Genomic DNA, 19,405 nt, shown 5'->3' with positions numbered 1-19,405 from the left:
AAATTAATCTACAATTAAATATAGGCTTAGCAAGAGTTGGTATCGTTTAAAGCGCCATATTCAAATACGCTGCGACATAAAAGCATTAAATATCAAACACATTACCTTATGTTATAAGACCAATTGTTTGTACCACTTAATTGGTTTACAAATAATTAGAGGATTAGTTTTGTAACGTCATTCAATTTAGAATAAAATATCGATGGGATGCAGATGCAAAACACAGGTGCTTGATGATGCTGCTATTGACAGCAAGATTAAGTTACTGACGTCATTCACCGCGGAGTGGGCAAGCTAAAATATGAAGAACATCATAAATATAAAATAAAACAACGTCAATAAAATAAATTTAACGTTATGAGAATTAAGTTAAAATTAGTTTGTGTTTTCCAAAGATTTAAGTCTGTTACTTTAAAAAAGTTACTAATAAGATAACGATTTGGGGAGGGGGCGGGGGGTTATAAAGCACCAGTTATATTTTTGTTTTTAATTAAGTAGCGATTAAATTTGATAATAATCATATAATCTTGTAAGCAAATATTGACAAATTTTTTTAAACATTAGCTGTAAAATTTAGTTTGTACTTGCACTATAAATTTTTAAAGTTAAAAAGGATCTTTATGTCGCTTGTTAACAATACTTACAATGATTTACCTTTGACTAATACGACAGTTGTCGAAGAAAAAATGAATTCAGTAAAGTTGGTAAGTAGTATTTTAATTTTTTTCTGTATATATCTTTATCCTATCCTCAATGTTGGGAGATCGACATAACGATCTAAACATAAAGTAACAACCGTTACTCCGATCCAGTTTCGAGTTGCCTTTGACAGATTGGTATAATATCTTTTAAAAAACTGATAATCAAGTTGCTGGATAGGTGCTGGCTCAGCAAAGGTTTATGTCGTTTATAGCGCCTTACTTAAGTGCGCTACAGCATAAGAAGATTGGGGATCAAATCCAGGACCTTATGTAGTGTAGGAAGCGTCTGAGCTACACTACGTTGCCGATCAATATTTTACAACACCCTAATCTGCTTAAAGTTTTTAAAATCCTTAGCATTTGTTTTTATTTTTACACAATAGTTTACTCTAAGATTTAATCATTTTTAATTTTGATTAGGTCTGTACTATTCTATTTGTTGTTATCCTAATCTTGATCATACTTATTGGAAACATATCTGTTATTTTATCCGTGGTACTCTTCAAGCAAATGCAAACAGTACAAAACGTATTTCTTTGTTCTCTATCTGTTTCGGATACCTTACTTGCAGCATTAATATTACCCCTCAATTTAACTCGAGACGTGCTTGGGTATTGGCCATTCGGAAAAATAATGTGCAAGGTTGGGTCATTAAAAAAAATCATTTTTAACATACTTTCAATAAAACGCAATTGTAAAAAATGCATATAAAAAGTAAACAGTACATTTTGCTCTGCAGTGATCAGTCCGTATTTATTTAGTTTAAGTTGACTAGTTTATTAACCTGATGGTTGGCTGCAGACTGTTCTTAATATAGGTGCGGAAAATAAATAAAAAATCCTTTGCCATTTCTAAAATTGTTTTTTTTTACAGTTAGCATTGTCATGCGACATTGTTTTATGTACAGCTAGCATTTGGAACATCTGCCTAATTGGAATTAATCGTTACTGGGCGGTTACTCGAGGAATAGCTTACAAGTAGGCCTAGCGTTAAAGATATTTTAAACTTTTTGAATTTTTAACGAATTTAATTAAGCCACAATTGTGAAATTTGTATAGTTAATAGCCTAAAATAATTGCTTATGTTTTAGAAATGAAAACACGGTTAAAAGAGCAATTGTTATGGTTTTGCTGGCCTGGATGTGGTCCGGGTTTATTTCATTGCCACCATTTTTGTTTTCCAAATCGAGCACATTTAAAAACTCGGTAACTAATTTTCCATACAGTTATTTCATAGTGCTGCAAAAAAAACACTGTGAACTTGTGAAGGAATAGTAGTAACTGTATTAAAGTTTTATTGTTTAAAAACTCAGGACTTAAAATTAGTTTGCTGCTGTCTTATAGTCTAGCTAGCTAAATAACTTACCGCCTATTTTTAATTTAGGAACTTAAGGAGTGTAATCACTCAAGTGAAACGTGGTATATTTTATTCAGTGTTTCCGGCTCTTTTTACATCCCTCTTACAGTGATGTTATTTACTTATAGTAAAATAAATACTATTTTAAAACTGCAAGCTAAAAGAACACAGGTAAACATTATAATAAAGTGTTCGATGTTTAAGTATAAGATAAAATGCATAAAATGCAAGTAAAAGAAAGTCTTAACCGAATACGTATTCTACAGTTTCAAGACATGGCGCTTATAAGACAACGCCGTCTTCATTTTACAACAGGGCTTATCTTAGCGGCATTCCTTGCTTTTTGGTTTCCATTTTTTCAAACCTACGTTACTCTATCATTGTGTTCGAGTTGTGGAAATCATGACGTGTTGTTAAAAGTATTAGAATGGTAAATATAGTATTTAACGAAACATAAAATCTCATAATCTTGGAATTGCTGGATTTTTAGTTTTTATGTTATTAAAAATATTAATACAAAGTTGTTTAAATTCAGGTTTGCTTTTTGTAACAGCGCCGTGAATCCTTTTATTTACAACATAAACAATAAAGAACTCAAGGGAGGATTGCAAATGCTTTATCAAAAACTTTTTCCGTTTTGTAGCAAAAACAATAGAGGAAACAAAGTAGTCGAATTGACTCTAGGTCAGTTGGCGTTTAATGTCATGGAAAGTAAATAAACCAGTATTATTGAATTTTTTGAACATTTTTCTTTTTGTGATATATTTTTTAATACCCATGTAGATTTAATTTTTTTAAATTTTTAGATGATTATGGAAGACTAAGTCGTGGAAAAGAAGAACGTGTTATTGCTCATCCAACAAAAGCTAGAAAATTGACTGTTTCCAATTCAAGGCGGGAAAGTCTTATAAGCCAGGCGAATTCAAGTAACAAACCCAAGCAAACTTTGAAATTTCGTTAAATACTATATTTACTTTTAAAAAAAATTTTAAAAAATTTAATTTTAAAAAAAAATTTAATTTTAATTTAATTTTAAAAAAAAATTTAATTTAAAAAAAAAAAATTTAATTTTAAAAAATTTGAAAAAGATAGAGATACACAACCGCGAAGGAACTCACCGTACAAGTAATAAGTTTGATATGCTTTATTTTTTACAAAAATCGTTAGAAATGTCGTTTTAATGTTATTTTAGTAAATGTTTGTGAAATAGCATTATGCTAACTAGTAGATTACAGCTAGACCACTTTAAATATATCCACTTTTAAAAGGTTTGGCTTTAAGTGGAATTACTTAAAAAAAAAAACTAAATCAATTCTGTAATCAAATTCAATAACATTTTTCTGAATAAACATTTATTTAAAGATTCAAATCTAAGTCCGATCATAGAAGAAAGATTTTCTTTTACTAACCAGACTTATATATCTGAAGAAGATGCAACAAATTAATTTTTTTTTTTAAATTAAACGTTTTGCTTTTTTAGTTAAAGCAGTTGTTTTACCTTAACATGTTTAGTTATGTTTAACGCTAATTTAACTTTAATAAATCAATAATAGAAAAAAATATAAAGTTTTGGTTTAAAATTAAACTTGGTCAACCGAAAATGTCTAATTTTAAAATACAACTCTGAAAATTAATGTTTTATATTCTCAACACACCATTAAAACAATTATTTTACTCTATAAATTCGGTGTAATGTATTTATGGACGAATATCCCTTATCGTGAGTAATTTGACATTTGGCGGTTTATGAAGCATTATACTTTTAAACATGGATTTAAAATAACTATTTTAGTGGTATACCTGAATCATAATTTATTTATTTTTGCAACTTTGTCTCCAATGATTTAGTGTTAGTAAATTTGACTTATCAATTTTTTTTATTTTTTTGATACTGAATTGAAAAAACTTACAATTAAAATGACGTTGCCTTGTATTTTTTGTTTGGTTGGGTATTTTAAAGCGGTTATTTTTGCGTTATGCTAACACCTACAAAAAATAAGGAATAGTTAATAAACTAAGTTAGATTTGTTAACGTAGTTTTGTAAAAATTATTTTTTTAAATTACCTTGTGTCTAAAAACAGGGACAAATTATCTAATAATAGATTTCAATTTATGACGAGTGATTACGTCAAACTATGACGAATATGACAAGACGCGGTCAAGGCAAAAGTCACAAGAAAAAGGCAGCAGGTTTGAAGCTTTTTACGCTCGGTCGTTGCTGGTTTTGGCTACGCGATGCCTCTTATGAGACCGACTCAGGCCCGAGGCTTTGCTGATTGTTTTAAACGAACGTCAGGTTTCAGATTTTCACACAGAAACAGTTTGCTGTCGGTGGTTAGTTTAATCCAACTGGTTTCACTTATTTTGCTGTATTAAAATTTTCTAATATACTTGGTGTTTTTATGCAGATATAGCTGTAAGCAAAATAGGTTTAGGGAAGAAGAAATTTATTAGGTCTGTATATAGTACAGCCTTACCATGCGAGTACACATATTAACTTTTATATTTATTATCTTTAATGAAAAATTACGAGTTTCAGCTTCAATATTTAAAAGTAAGTAAACCTAAATCGTGACCATGGTTTATATTTTTGTTTATCGTTTAAACGTTAATGTTGCAATAAAACATTATATGCCATATAATTATCTATACTAATGAAGTGCTTTATTGTTTTTGAACTAATTGATATTTCGTGTCATAATAGGTTGACCTTCGATTTGATATTAATGATTAGTGATATCACATTAGAACAAGCCCTTTTATTTTCTAGGTACTAAAAGTTACTTTTAAGCAAAATTGTTTTTTTTTATTAAGGCAAAAGACAGGCCGGAACATTTTTGACCGAGAACGAAGCTTTTATAATCGACTACTCATGCAACTTTGATCGTGACTACTGCGCGTGGACGAACGACAGCTCGGCCGATTTTTCTTGGATTCGCCGAAAAGGGGAAACACCTTCTGAAGACACCGGGCCGCCGTGGGACCACACAACTATGGGTATTCAAATAACAAATATTCAAATTCTCAAAACTTTTTAAATGTTTTATAAATACCTTCTTTTTTTTAATTTGATTTTTAAGTGAACGTAACCCACATAATTTATTTACGAAATTTTCGAGGTTTTTATATTAAAATTCTTTACGATCCTTGTCTAGGAAACAGGTTGACGTCTGTAAGTCTAAATATTTGGTTGTTTATTGTGTGGGTTTTGATAATTAGTTCAAGTGGCATAGCAGAAATACTTTAACTCGTTGTAAATATAGAGTTTGCGTGGTTATTAAGTAGACTACCCCACAACATCGATTTTTAACAAAAAAAAATTTTTAATAACTTTTTACAAACTTTAAAACCACTTTAAAAATCTTTTTTGATTTTCTAGATCGAAATGAAGGAGCTTACGTTTATATCGAAGCTTCTTCGCCGAGAGAGAAGGGTGATAAAGCAAGATTAGTCAGCCCAATTTTATCAAACCCTGGAACTTATTGTTTAAAGTAAAACTTCCACATTATTTTAGTCTTATAACCATCCATTTTTGTTGGCATTAGTTGCGAATTATTATTAAGAAATTTTACGTCACGTCAAAAAGAAAACATAAAAAACACCATGTATAGCGTTCACAAACTTAACTGTATCAATCAAGGGATTTTTTGGCTAATATTCAAAACAATGTATTTAATTTCAAAATTTAATTTAAAATTATAATAAATGACGTTGTTGCTAAAAATAGCTTTTTGTTTGTTTAGATTTTGGCACCATATGCACGGTTCTGAAGTTAAAGATTTAAACGTCTACGTTAAAAGCCTTACTTCGAGAAAAATGACCACCATAGCACATTTGTCCGGCGCTTGGTCACTCGAAAGATACGCCCAGGTTCGAGTGCTGGGTCAAGACGGTGATTGGTGGAACGAGCTCCAAACAGAATTTGTTACCAATTCAGAATCGGAGGTTAGATTTTTTTTGAATTTTTGAAATTTTGGTCTTTTTTTTAATTTTGATCTTTTTTTAATACGTAAAATTTAATGTTTCTGAATCATTACTAAATTATTAATAGAAGAAATTCACATAAATTCTTCTTCTTCAGCTGCTCTTTAATTTTTGTATGACGTCATTTTAATGATTGATTAGCACCCACTACAACAACAAATTTCATACAAAAAATTAATTAGGGCGGGGTGCATTGTTTAAGTAAGAATAAACATAGACCGAATTATCGCAACGACAAGCGCTTATAATACACCAAAACAAACCAGCTATTAATGTAAGGCGGGATTTTGTGTTATCCGATTTTCGATTTCCGTTCGTCAATGGAATTACACTACATGTCACTTGTAAGGCGAGGACTTCTTTAGTTCGTGGCGGATTATGGGTATTTTTATTAACACCTCAGGATTTAAATAGCATTAGGCTCGTTGATGCTTTATTTGACTTTATTTTTGAGGGTTGGTGCTACTGCTATGTTTTATTTATTTAACTATTATATAGGTGTATTGTTTTCAATAGATAAACCTGCAACTAAGAACTTAATCCATAGTGTACATTAATAGTAAACCGATATAATTTATTAAAAATTGATTACGTGTAATTTATTTATAAGTAGCATAATGTTGGCCAAGAATTATCACTCGTAGGCGTTTAGACCACACGTATTTGAATTTTGAAATCGGTAAATTCACTTAGAAAAAAATCAAAAATTACGTACATATAGGCGGCCATGATTAATTATCCATACATAGATTTAAGAAAGGATTTTACGTTTAGTTTCTCCATAATAAAACAAAAACAACTTCAAACGGCGTTTACTCAATAAATTCTGATCGTGTAGTAATAATATTCCGCCAATCATAAACAAAATAACGTGAAATACTCGTCTGGTCGGGAACCTGTTAACGGTAACGATTTGTATGTTTACAGGATTGTAAATATATTAATAATTCTGCTTAATTTGGAGTCAACCCACGACGGGTAAAGTTAAGAGATCCCTTATAATGTTTATTTAATCTAATATTCACAAAGCTTATTAAGGCATTGATTCAATTAACATTTTTGAAAATTTTAGCGTAATTTTTTTTTTCTAGCATAAATTTTTTTAAAATTTCATATTTCATTAAAATTTCATTTTTAAACAGGTGATTATTGAAGGAGTAAGAGGGGTAAACTACCGTGGTGACATTGCTGTCGATGATATTGTTCTAAGCAACGCGCCATGCATAGAAAGTAAGTAAAACGAATTCTACATTAAAATGCCATAAAAGTAGCAAAATTTGAATTTTTTTTAATAATTTAAATTTAAATAAATAATTTTAATTAAAAAATTAAGTACAAAAAGTCAATGAATATTCAATTTACATAAATATACATTTAATCAAATTAAAGACGCTTTATTAGACTGCTGTATGAATAACCTTTTGATTGAATAGACTAAATTAAGTTTAGGCACATTTATTTTTGACTTAGCACCTATACTAACAAATTATTGTTTTATCAACGAATAATTTTACCTAGAAAGCAATAATTTATAGCCTACAAACTTTCCGTTTTCTTAAAAATCGAAAATGTTTATTTTTCTTGAAAACGCGAGCCCTGTAATCCCAGATGATGTAATGACTATGATGTCATACTTCGTGATGATGTCACTTAAGTTAAAACAGAAAAAATCACGTCGTGACATAAGTGTTTGCCTTAAAAGTTCAAAGTAAAAGTTAGACCAAATTCGGCGAGCGATATTTGAATGCGATAGTTCTTATCGTTTTATTCCTATTGTTTGCCGTCTGTTATTTTAATAAGATATGTCATAAGATAAGATCATTGTTTGGGTATTGTGGTTACACAACAATAGTGAACATTGAAGGTTTAAGTTCATCACTTTTAAGCGTAAACGTTGGATAGATTACTCTACCTCGTACTAACATCAACGATAATTTCAATGAAGCAAGATTGAAATCGTTTAACAATGGCGTATCGAATTTACCATGTAAACTACTTCATTTATGTTTGGAAATTGGCTGACAAAATTTACCAGGAAAAAAAATAAAAATTTTTTTTAACACAATATTAAATTCTGGTAATAACATTTTAATAAATTTTCCTCAATCAAAGTATAACATTACTCATATTTTACCGCTTCGTCATACGACATTATAATGAAATCGATAAATTTGTTTAAAAATCAAACTAACTATACTTCCTTTAAGCATAACATTCACACATCAAACGTACCCAACTCTGTTTTAATAATTTTATATTGTTAAAGTTAATAGGGGTGGTTGAATGCATATTGTGAAAATTTAAAAAGGTCAGATCCTGTTTTGTTTAAATTTTTTTAAATTAACTTATTTTTAGGTTTTTGATATATATATATATATATATACATATATATATACACAATAACATATATACCCTAATCATAACCCTCTAAATTTTAATAACCTAATAAGATTTTTAAAGAACAATGTGATTAAAATCTTTACTAATCTTTTTTTTTGTTTTAAAAATACTTTAGTTAAGATTTAAAGCGTTATTTTTAAAAATTTGTGATGTTTTATTAGAACCAATTGATTGTGATTTTGAAAATAATACTTGCGGATGGACACAAATGTCAGGTGACGATTTTAACTGGCTGCCAAACCGTGGCAAAACTATCACAGAGTTTACTGGACCAAGCAACGATCATACAACCCGCACAGCAAGTATAAAAAGTGTTATCTTAAAAACATTATATCCATTAACGTTAAATTATGCACTTTACTGTTTTTAAGATACCGCGCTTATTGGATTAACTTTTTTTCCTATGTTAAACTTGAGTTAACATACACTTTTAAGTCTTTGTTTATAATTCGATTTCCTTAAGGGTTTTCCCTAATCCTAAATCGTGAGTGGGCGGCAAACAGAATAAAACTTTTTCCAACAAAACACATTTTCCAGAAAAAATCGAAATATTTTTCGAGAGACGTCGCCACCAAAAATTTGAGGAGAATTTGTTTATTATACCGGTCCGGAGGCGTTTTTTGCCACTGAATCGACGATGTCACGCAAGGAACCGATAACAAGTTGATTTACAAAATAATTGTTGTCATTTTTATTGCTTAGGTGGCAGATATATGTTTATTGAGGCTTCGTGGCCAAGAGTCGAGGGCGACAAAGCAAGGCTGATATCTCCTAACATAATGTGTGCGTTGGATGCAGAACCGGTTTTTCAGTTTTGGTGACCATCAAAAATTTGTATATTGTGTCTTATTAAAAGCGCAAGTGCTGTTAATTATAGATGTACTTACAATGTTTGTGCTTTAATTAACGATACACGTCAGAAAATGATGTTGTTATTGCAAAATTTATTTTTAGTTATACATTCCAACCGAAATACATGTTACTAGATATTTGCAAAAATATACCATTCTTTCTACCTTCATATTAAATTTTTTTTTTAATCTATTTTTATTATTGTTTTTTGCAAGGTATCATATGTTTGGAGCAAACATGGGCACTCTTCGTGTGTATGTTATAAATGCATCAAACCTAACGTTGCAGGACGCATTATGGGAACTTAGCGGTACTCAAGGGAGTATTTGGAAGATGGCACGCATTCTTATTCCACCGAACTATTACAAACAAAACCAAAAATTTAGAGTAAGTTTTTATATCGATAGGCATTCTATAACAAGACAAGTTAAATGCATATAAAAAAGGCTAAATTGTGACATTTACAAAGCGAATTTACTTAAAAAGAACTTTAGTTTCAAAGTGCTATAGCATTTAAAATTTGTCAATTTTATTTGCTTTTAAAATCTTCAAAACTTTATAAAATCTTTACTTACAAAATCTTGTTAAAATTGTAAATTGTTCTTTAACAATTCTTTAACTTAAACTAACTTTTACACTAGGTTGTGATAGAAGCCGAGCGAAAAGAGTATAGAGGCGACACTGCCATTGACGATGTTTCCTTAGTCGGTTGTCATCAAAACTCGAACTCCAGAGCTCAAACCAACATCCCGGAAAACATGGTGTTCCCCGAGCCGGGATCATCGTCGGAAGGTTCTCAAACTACTTCCAGTGAAGCAAATACGGCTGAGAATGTACAGACTACAGGTCAGGTGACCAATTCTACCTCTGCACCTAAGAAAGTTGAATTGCCAGGTAAGGCTTTTATACTTGTGATAAGACGACGTTTATAAAAAATCTGTTTTTAACAAAGTAAATTAATGTATTCAGTATTTAAATGGGGATCGAGTTAAATGTGTTATTTATTTTAAATTTTAAATGTTCTACTTAGAAAGCCTATGAATTTCAATCATGCTTTATATAGTAAAATGACATTAATAAACCGCACAATTTTTTGTTAATCTTTTTATCAAGATTAAACTATTGATTACAAACCGTTACAATCCATTTCCATGAATTGTAAAATTTGCTTAATACCCAGTTTTTCTATAAATGTCAGAAAAATATTTTGCGTTGCAAAAAAATGAATCAATATTTACACCTGGAACCGTCATTGTTTTAGCTGTATATTAATAAATGGGATTATGATTAATTTCAAAGAAATATTTACGATTTTTGAAAATTTAAGCTTAATCGCGATTAAGTGGTTATTTTATGATAAGTCATCACTTAGCCATTGTTTCAAACGACATTAATAATGCTTAATCCAACTATAAATAAACTTCAGATTTTGCTTATTTTAATTTTTATGCGATATATGGAATGTCTCACCGCAGAAAATTGCCAGCAAATTTAAGCCTGATTTTTAATATATATAAGCCACGTATGTGGGCGTTTAACATCAAATACAAAATTTGTTGTAAATTGCTATTGCTTAAGGCTGATTACCCTGGATTGGCCTGCCTAATTCCCGGTATTATTTACAACCCTGGGCGACGCCTTGAATTCGGCACCTGGCAATTACACAGCGGTCTCTAGGTTGTTTTAGTTTCAAAATTCCGGTTCTCGAAATGTTCTCTAACTTTTAAATGTTGGTTTTGGCAGCGGACATTTCCTGCGACTTTGATATCGCTCGTGCATGCGGCTGGAAAAATGCGAGCGGCGATTTTGATTGGCTGAGGAATCGAGGAAAAACATCGTCTATTCAGACCGGGCCATTGTTTGATCACACAACGAGAGGTAGGTGGTTTGCATAATTATTGTTATTAGTCGATTCTGTAAATTTTACAAAGCACATTACGTCATTAATATAAGGATATATATTGTATCCAGTAATTACAAGCGCTAAATTAAAAATTATACAAAGTAATCGGCTATATAATGTTATTTAAGTTTAAATTCAGAAAAAATTCAACGATTTTTATGTGAACATTTAAAATTTACCTAACAGATGTAATTTTTGAAATTTTGTTTATAGCAAAATAAAATACAAATCATTACTTATTTTAAAATGTCACGGATTAACTTTTCGAGGTTTTTGTAATCTTGTTTTGAATATTTAATATAAATTCTCATAACAGTGGATTTTTAGTAATAATTATTTAAAACCTAATTCTAACAAATTTGATTGAAATGTTTACTTCAAAAAATGCCTATTTCTGGTTTAGCAGGTCTTATATTTATATCTAAATTAGGCATCTAGTACATTAAAGTTTCAAGTTTATATAAGTCATATTAACATAATAACAATCTTCACGATATGAGCATAAGTATTGTTTTTTCCTATTAAAGGTTTTTATATATATTTCGGCTATAGCAGCATACAGATGTATAATATGTTTTTAAACAGACTTGTTACAGCTATTTCTTTTTATTATAATTGTTTTAAGAAGGTAGCTATATATGTTTCCCTTACTAATTTATTTAGTTGGTTATTACATCTACATTGAGGCTTCAATTCCAAGACGTCTCGGTGACAAAGCAGTTTTACGCAGCCCGGTGATTGGTGCGGGAATTGAAGTATGTGTCCGGTTTTGGTATCACATGTATGGCGATGGTACAGGAAGACTGGAACTCCTAACTGCTATGCAAGATAGCAATAGGTAAGCTTTGCTGATTTATTAGTAATATTAAAAAATATATATATTTTATTGATGAAATAAAAAGCTACACAGGTCTTTTCTTTTGTCATTGTAAATTTTAACAGAAAAAATTTTTACTTTTTTGAAGAAATTGTTTTTTGTTATTATAAACCACTTACAAAGACGTTATACTTAATCCACCTTTCATAAATGTTAAATTTGTGCAGGTTTTACGTTAAATGGCTCATGCAAGGACAGAATAGTCAAAACGAAACGGATTGGAGATTTGCCGAAGTTGACGTAGTACAGGGTGTAGATTATGAACTTATCTTCCGTGCGATCAGAGGCTTGAATTTCAAATCAGACATTGCTATTGACGACATTAATGTAACTTCTGGACCTTGCAGTAAGAATATAACATATATAAACACATACCATAACTTTATAAAAAAATACCAGTGTCATTTAAACATCGGACTATATATACATAAAGGCTATAAGCATAATCTTCACCAAAGAATTACCAAAATGCTTTTTCTGTAAATAACTATTTTTATATATTTTTTTATTATTTTAGTTATTGTTAACTTAATGAATCATTTTTTTTAAATTAGAAAAGCCGACATTACCGCCCACAACACCACGTACAACCACCATAAAGCCTACAACTGTAGCTCCAACAAATTACTACCAGATACTGACAACGGGTACCACAGTTTTATTTTAAATTGCTAAATTTTAGAAATTAAAAATTCTTGTTAAATATCAATTTTTTTTGAGTTTTTTCTACCACATTATAAGAAATAAGAAATACCAGCTTTTCTACCATATATATTATTGCTATTATGAATTTAAACATTAAAAATTTTACTTATTTTTTATATTTTTAGTCTAGGCTAATTACAATCTTTTTTTAAGGAACCACGCTGGATTGTGATTTTGATTTATCCACGACTTGTTTTTGGCAGCAAAGTGAATTCGATCAGTTTCAGTGGACTGTATCAACTGGTGGGTTAACAAATTCAAGGGGAACAGGCCCGAACTTTGATCACACGTCTGGAAGTAATATGATATTTTAGACTTTGTTTTCTAACAAAAATAATGTTTTGTTTTTAAAGGGTATCAACCCATAAAAGTAAAAATTAATTGACAAAATGAAAATTTTACTGAAATTTAAATCAACATTTTTCAGAAATGAACGTGCAATTACTATGATTGTTAGGAAATGTCTCAAATGTTATACATAATTTGATAATTTTATCACACCCTAGTTTTAGATGTTTATTTTCCAATTTAAATCTTATTTAATTTAAAAATTATATGTTCCTTCTATTAGGTGGTGAATTTGCGTTTATCGAAACTTCGACACCTCGTGTTGAAAACGACAAAGCAATTTTGTTTAGTCCCACGTTTCGTATCTCTAACATCGTCTGTGTTTCTTTCTGGTATAACATGTATGGAAACGGTAAGAAGGAGTGTAACAAAAATATTTAAAAGATATATATCTCGTTTTATTTTGGTTGTTTCAATAAAATTAAATACAACTTCGTTGAGCCGGCAGCGTGGTGTTGTGGCCAGAAATGTTGGCTTCACTACTCAAGGTCCTGGTTTCGAGCCCTACTGCCCTCATGCTGTAGCCCCCTTAATAAGGCGTTGTAAACGGTATAAATTTCTGCTAAGTCAACACTTAATTAGAGGCTGATAATTATAGGGCAATTATATTTTATATTGTTCCAAACTGCCAAGACAACTTAAGACTCGGTCCGGGTAAATGTTACTATATATTTCGTGTAATCGACCTTTCTAAAACGAGGATAAACAAATGTAAAAAAAGTATATTATTTGTTTTTGTACATAAAGGGTCAATAAAACTTAGTTTTTGCATGAATTTATTTTAGATACTGGTAAACTTGCGTTGTATAAAGAACCTCATGTCAGAACCTCAAAAAGATTTCAACTTAATGAAAGAGAGTTGTTATGGGAACGCAAAGGTGATGCTGGAATGGCATGGAAAAATGTTCAGTTTAGTTTAAAGGTATGATAAAACCGATTTTGATATATTTATTTATTTATTGTCGATATCGGGAGGTCGACTACACGAACAATGACCCCGACTCAGTCTCAAGTTTGCTTTTTTAGTTTGGGATATCATAAATTATAACTGCCCGATAATTAGGCTACTGATTAAGTGTTGGCTTAGTATGAGTTCACACCGCACTTTACTTAAGGGCGTTACACCATTAACGCATTAAGATCAAACTCCGGACCTCATGTAGTAAAGCCAAGTGTTCTGATCATTACACCATGATGCCGGTAGATTATTTAGCTTGTTAAAATATTGGTTTAATAATATTTATTAAAAATCACAATTTAGAATTAATAATTTATTTGTTTAAATTTTGTTAAAAAATTTATAACATTTTATGTTTATTGAGGAAAACTCGATATTATGTGAAATGTGCTAAATATATTTTATTGTTTAGTCCAAGGGCGACATTAAACTAGTATTTGAGGCAACTAGAGGGAGTGGTTTTAGAGGCGATATTGCAATTGATGACATAAGAGTATCTGACAAAGATTGTCGTAAGCTTTGTTATTTTAAACTTTTGTTATTTTAAACTTTTGTATAATTTTGTTTGACTAAAGTTTATTCCATTTGATTTAAAGTTGTTGCTTATTTGGTTATTTTTACATTTTTTTCTATTTATTTTATTTTATCTTTCGTATCTTTTAAATTAATAGTTAATTAACGCGGTGTCTTCATTTTTTTAGCTGTTTTTAATTGCACGTTTAAAAACGGCCGTTGCGGTTGGACTGAGGATGTGCAAAACGACGATTTTGATTGGACGAGAACTAGTTCAGCCACACCCACTAAGGATACCGGGCCTAATTCTGACCATACCAGTAAGCTCTTATAATGTTAAAATGAGGGGTTCAGCTTTTTGGTCTGTGGTGACATTTTTATATTTAAACAAGCAAAATGTTATGCTAAAAAACGCACCAAAAATGATGACCAAATTCTTTATAAATCTGCCGTAGTTTAAAAAACTACTTTTAAAAAAACTTTTAGAACACAAATTGTGACTTTAGTAGATTATGACGTAACAATTGTACAAACGCCGCTTCAACATACGCTTTGGCAATGTTTTTCTTTGCGCTTTGGAGTTTTGTAATGGCTTTATTTTAATAAAAGCTCATTTTGGTTTAGTTTGTATTCTTTGTTTGCTAAAACAAAGCTAAGCAAACCATAAGAGTTTTTTAAAAAACAATCAGGCTGCTTTTTCCAGCTAGGTAGGCTAAAAAATATTCTTCGGATAAAGGCAAACCAAGGTGTTAAATAAACTAAAAGTATGTCATTTAAATAGTTTTTCGTCACGTAAGTTCACCTACCAGTTTAATAAATTGTAAGCGGCAGTAACTTTAACTGTCTTACTGCCAGTCGCCCGGCTGTTTGAATAGAAGTGTCAAATAAGGTGATTTTAGGGTGTTGTAAAAACTCATTAAATAAATCATTTTTATATATTTCATAGCTGGCGATGAGCACTACCTTTATATTGAATCTTCAAGGCCAAGAGAAAGTGGAGACAGAGCAAGATTAATCAGTCCTGTCGTCAATCCCGGTAGTAACCCAAGTAAGCGAAATAAACAACTATTATACTTTCTTCTTGATGAAAAATTGTTTAATTTTAAAATTGTTTATAGTTTTTTTTTCAAAATTGTTATTAAAGTGTAAAGTAAATAAGCGAAAAGTGTTTTTTTATGTAGAAACTATGTTGCCAGAACTTTAGTTAAAAAACATTATTTGATTTATTTTTTAAAGGAAAATGTATAAGTCTTTGGTACCACTCATATGGCAAGCACATCGGTCTGTTAAACATCTACAAAATGCCACTTGACCACGTGGGTAGTTATTTGGGCTCCCCGCTTTGGTACCAGACTGGGGACGAAGGGGATCAATGGTTATTTCACTCCATCAACGTGGCTGACAACCATCCGTACAGGGTAAAACCGTAATCTATATTTTGCGATATTATTGTCATAAAAACAAGTGTTAATTGCAAACTATAAACCAAGGTATAATTTTAAATAATTTTTTTTAAACTTTTTCAAGATTTTAAAAATATTTTTACGTTTTACCTTATAGGTGATAGGTTTAAGTATTCGTATTAAAAAAGGGTATTTTTTGACCTGTTCAAGCTTCTTGTAAACGTCAGACTTTAAGGCGAAAAATATGGTATTGGTGCAGCTCGCCATGACCAGTATACCACAATACCGGATTTCATTAATGTTTATAGTATTTTTATTTTAACACCAACAAATACATATTTTATTTTTAAGATTGTGATTGAAGGAATTCGTGGTATTGACGACGAAGGTGACGTGGCGATCGATGACGTCACAATATCGGACGGAGAGTGTGACTCGTGTTGTGGAAGCGACAAGTTTCGGTGCGGTAACAACTTCTGTGTTAGTCAAACGGAAAGATGTAATGATATTGACGACTGCGGGGACAACAGCGATGAAGCGTTCTGCAAAGGTAAAATTTGGAGTTTTAATAAAGTTGAACAGTTGTTGATATTTTAAGTTTAAATTTTCTGTGGACTTGTTTTCGATAATCTAGTATCTAAATTTTTTATTCGAATGTATAAAATATACATATTTGCATCACTTTAAAAAAAAAGTAAAAAATGTTACTTTTAAAAATTAATTAGAGATGCAATTTATTTGTGAAATATTTTTTGGTAGGCTGTGGACAAGTTCATTTCGTTCCAAACACAAGTCCCTTATTTGGAAAACAAACTGTCGTTCCTACTGTGCAACTTGTCGATCCTTTAGTTGCTATTCCTAGATCACAGGTATTAAAGAATTCAGATTAATGTTTTAAATGCAACTTTATAAAAACATATCAAATTTAAACACATTTTAACTTTTTGAATGGTTAGGAAATTATAGGACACTTGTTGTATACCATAGCGATATATTTAACTTGTGTTAATGATCTTTTATTATTTAGAACCGTACAGTATATGGCGATGACTTAGGAATATTAGCTCCACGTCGCGTAGCGGAAATAACAGACGAACAAATTGATCGAATTCGAATGCCCGATTTGAGACGGTTAACTTTAAAGCAGCCTAATACTGGTATTCGACAAGAGAGTCCAATTAATCCAACCAAACCCTTGACCGAGCTGTTACGGGTAAGAAGAGACGAACAAAATGTTAATGATGATATACCGCGTGAGTTTTCAGATCTGAGTAAAAAACCTGTTCCTATACCTGAGTGGTTGTGGGGTTCGATTCAAAACTCACTGAAACGAGATAAAATACACAAAAATGAGTAAGTCTGTTTTGATAAAGTTTATGTAAAATATACTATGCGGATATATTTATCCTTTTTAAAATTTTGGCCTAAAAATTTAAATTATTTTGATTTATTTTAGAAAAAGTTTACTACATCGCATGAAAAGAAGAGCCATGTTACGAATTACTGGAGGCGATTTAACACGGCCCAACAGCTGGCCTTGGCAGGTACAGTTTTGCTACTTTACCATAATACTCTTCAGAAATGTATATAAACATTTCAATTTTTTAATTTGAATAACTTTATTTTTAAGATTAATTTTGTATTTAGGCAGCTTATTACGTCACACAAACTGAAACAAGTAAGCATTACTTTTGTGGCGGGACTTTGATTGACAGATACTGGGTTATAACAGCAGCTCACTGTCCACAACTGTAAGTGTAACTTTAATTTTTATTAACAATCAAATCTAAAAACAGAATAAATATGAAAATATATACACAATCCGTTTTAAAGCTTTTTTCTATCATTTTTTTAAGAATATGAGTCATCGTTGTAAATAACACGTGCTTTAAAATTAATAAAAATTAAACTGTTTTTGTATCAAAAATAGTGGCGACCAGTACCACGTGGTATTAGGTGATCATGATTTAATGATAACTGAAGGAACAGAACAAGAAATTAAGGTGGATCTTGCTTATACACATCGGGCTTACCAGTTATCGGAAGATCTAGTAGCGGATATTGCTCTAGTTAAGCTAAAGTAAGTAGTCTAAAAGGCTTTTAATCTTTTACATTCTTAAGCTTAAAATCTCAGTCAGGTTTAAATATGTGTTTGGTTTTAGATATCCAGCAAAAGACACCACTTCAGTTCAGCCTGCTTGTTTGTTAAATGTCGACGATGCTCCATTTCCATCTGGTAGCGTTTGTGTGACTACCGGTTGGGGAAGAACTTCCGCTGACGGTAAATTATTTTAACTTATATAATCCCAACAGAAAATATCAAGTTATAAATGCACTATACGCATAAACAAACGGTTGCACATCTTAACTTAATTACAGAGGAAGGAATAGAGTTACAACTACGTCAGGGGGAAGTCCCGATTATAGGAAACGATGTCTGTCAGAATGACTTCTGGTCGATTTACCGAATCCACGACTCCATGGTTTGCGCTGGCGGAACTGGCTCGAATTCGTGCAGGGTAAATACTTTTAAATAAGTATTAGAAGTTGTTGCTAAGAATTAAATAATATAAAAAACAGTTTACAAGGCCACAAGCATGCTAATACAACTATTCTATTTATGCAGGGCGATTCCGGCGGGCCTTTAATTTGCAAAAGGGACAAACGTTTTTACCTTGTCGGAATTACAAGTTGGGGAGACCTGCGCTGTAAACCAAATATACCTGGTGTTTATACAAGAGTTCAGAGCTATTCTGATTGGCTGGAGAGAATAATGAACAGCAGCACCAGTTGCTCAAGTTAATTTGTTTCAACTTCTAGCAGTGCTTTACCGCTATGCTCTTGCCATAGTTAATGCTTTTTAAATTATGTATGATACACTTTTTTAGTGATAGCGTTATGCTATAAATTTTTCTCTTTTTTTGTTTTTACTTTTATTATTATTTGTATAGTTTTTCGTGATCTATCTTTTACGGATGCATGGCTATTAGCTAACTTCTTTTGGTTTCTTGCCTCAAATGTTCCCAAATATATATATACGTACTATGTACATAACGTAAATATGTTGTTTAATGTTATCGTAAAAATATTATTTAAGAAGTTTTAAAAAGGTTACCAGAGTTTAAAACGGTTTGTGGGGTTAATGTGCATGCAGTTATACGACATGCAAGCTATAACCCGCTTAGTTAAATTGAACGACTAAGACCTAATGTATGGTGGTTTGAAAGGGATTTAGATTATTTGCCATCATATGACAAAACTTACACTACGAACTTTATTTTCTTAATTAAGTTAAAGTTTGTTAGGGCTTGCTGCAAACGATGCCAAATTTCGCTGGGCCTGATGCCAAACTGTTAAAGCAAAGTATAATGAAGACAAAAACGTGTTCACAGAAAAATAATGGT

General features: G+C 30.9%; 2 protein-coding genes across 2 annotated transcripts; both read left to right on the top strand.

Annotated features, from left to right (window-relative positions):
- The first annotated feature begins 620 nt into the window (after positions 1-620).
- LOC145750958 (putative G-protein coupled receptor No18) lies at positions 621-3,502 on the top strand. Its single transcript, XM_082567063.1, has 9 exons — positions 621-704; positions 1,122-1,343; positions 1,575-1,678; positions 1,792-1,906; positions 2,085-2,228; positions 2,324-2,487; positions 2,593-2,768; positions 2,864-2,983; positions 3,420-3,502. Exons 1-9 carry the CDS (start codon positions 621-623, stop codon positions 3,500-3,502), a joined length of 1,212 nt encoding a protein of 403 aa, XP_082423189.1.
- A 971-nt stretch (positions 3,503-4,473) lies between these two features.
- LOC145746154 (MAM and LDL-receptor class A domain-containing protein 1-like) lies at positions 4,474-19,055 on the top strand. Its single transcript, XM_082564355.1, has 29 exons — positions 4,474-4,612; positions 4,873-5,055; positions 5,438-5,549; positions 5,802-6,003; positions 7,185-7,272; positions 8,604-8,744; positions 9,145-9,259; positions 9,510-9,681; positions 9,936-10,188; positions 11,038-11,172; positions 11,861-12,035; positions 12,242-12,420; positions 12,629-12,721; positions 12,933-13,076; positions 13,351-13,479; positions 13,913-14,049; positions 14,498-14,597; positions 14,787-14,918; positions 15,545-15,646; positions 15,835-16,016; positions 16,353-16,551; positions 16,761-16,870; positions 17,029-17,354; positions 17,458-17,545; positions 17,649-17,752; positions 17,932-18,081; positions 18,164-18,282; positions 18,381-18,520; positions 18,628-19,055. Exons 1-29 carry the CDS (start codon positions 4,537-4,539, stop codon positions 18,802-18,804), a joined length of 4,263 nt encoding a protein of 1,420 aa, XP_082420481.1. The 5' UTR covers positions 4,474-4,536; the 3' UTR covers positions 18,805-19,055.
- Positions 19,056-19,405: the final 350 nt, after the last annotated feature.

Source organism: Corella eumyota, chromosome 1, assembly GCF_963082875.1.
Source record: "Corella eumyota chromosome 1, kaCorEumy4.1, whole genome shotgun sequence".
Classification (NCBI taxonomy): Eukaryota; Metazoa; Chordata; class Ascidiacea; order Phlebobranchia; family Corellidae; genus Corella; species Corella eumyota.
The sequence above is the reverse complement of the archived record's forward strand: the minus strand, read 5'-3'. Positions and strand labels throughout refer to the sequence as shown.

What these genes read in the sequence shown, in the direction of transcription:
- LOC145746154 (XM_082564355.1), top strand. Translation starts at nt 4,537, where the DNA reads ATGCGAGTACACATATTAACTTTTATATTTATTATCTTTAATGAAAAA. An exon ending in CTGACAACCATCCGTACAGG is followed by an intron (nt 16,017 to 16,352) that starts GTAAAACCGTAA and finishes TTTATTTTTAAG; the next exon opens with ATTGTGATTGAAGGAATTCG. An exon ending in TTGCTATTCCTAGATCACAG is followed by an intron (nt 16,871 to 17,028) that starts GTATTAAAGAAT and finishes TTTATTATTTAG; the next exon opens with AACCGTACAGTATATGGCGA.
- LOC145750958 (XM_082567063.1), top strand. Translation starts at nt 621, where the DNA reads ATGTCGCTTGTTAACAATACTTACAATGATTTACCTTTGACTAATACG. An exon ending in TCGGAAAAATAATGTGCAAG is followed by an intron (nt 1,344 to 1,574) that starts GTTGGGTCATTA and finishes TTTTTTTTACAG; the next exon opens with TTAGCATTGTCATGCGACAT. An exon ending in TATAAGCCAGGCGAATTCAA is followed by an intron (nt 2,984 to 3,419) that starts GTAACAAACCCA and finishes ATTTATTTAAAG; the next exon opens with ATTCAAATCTAAGTCCGATC.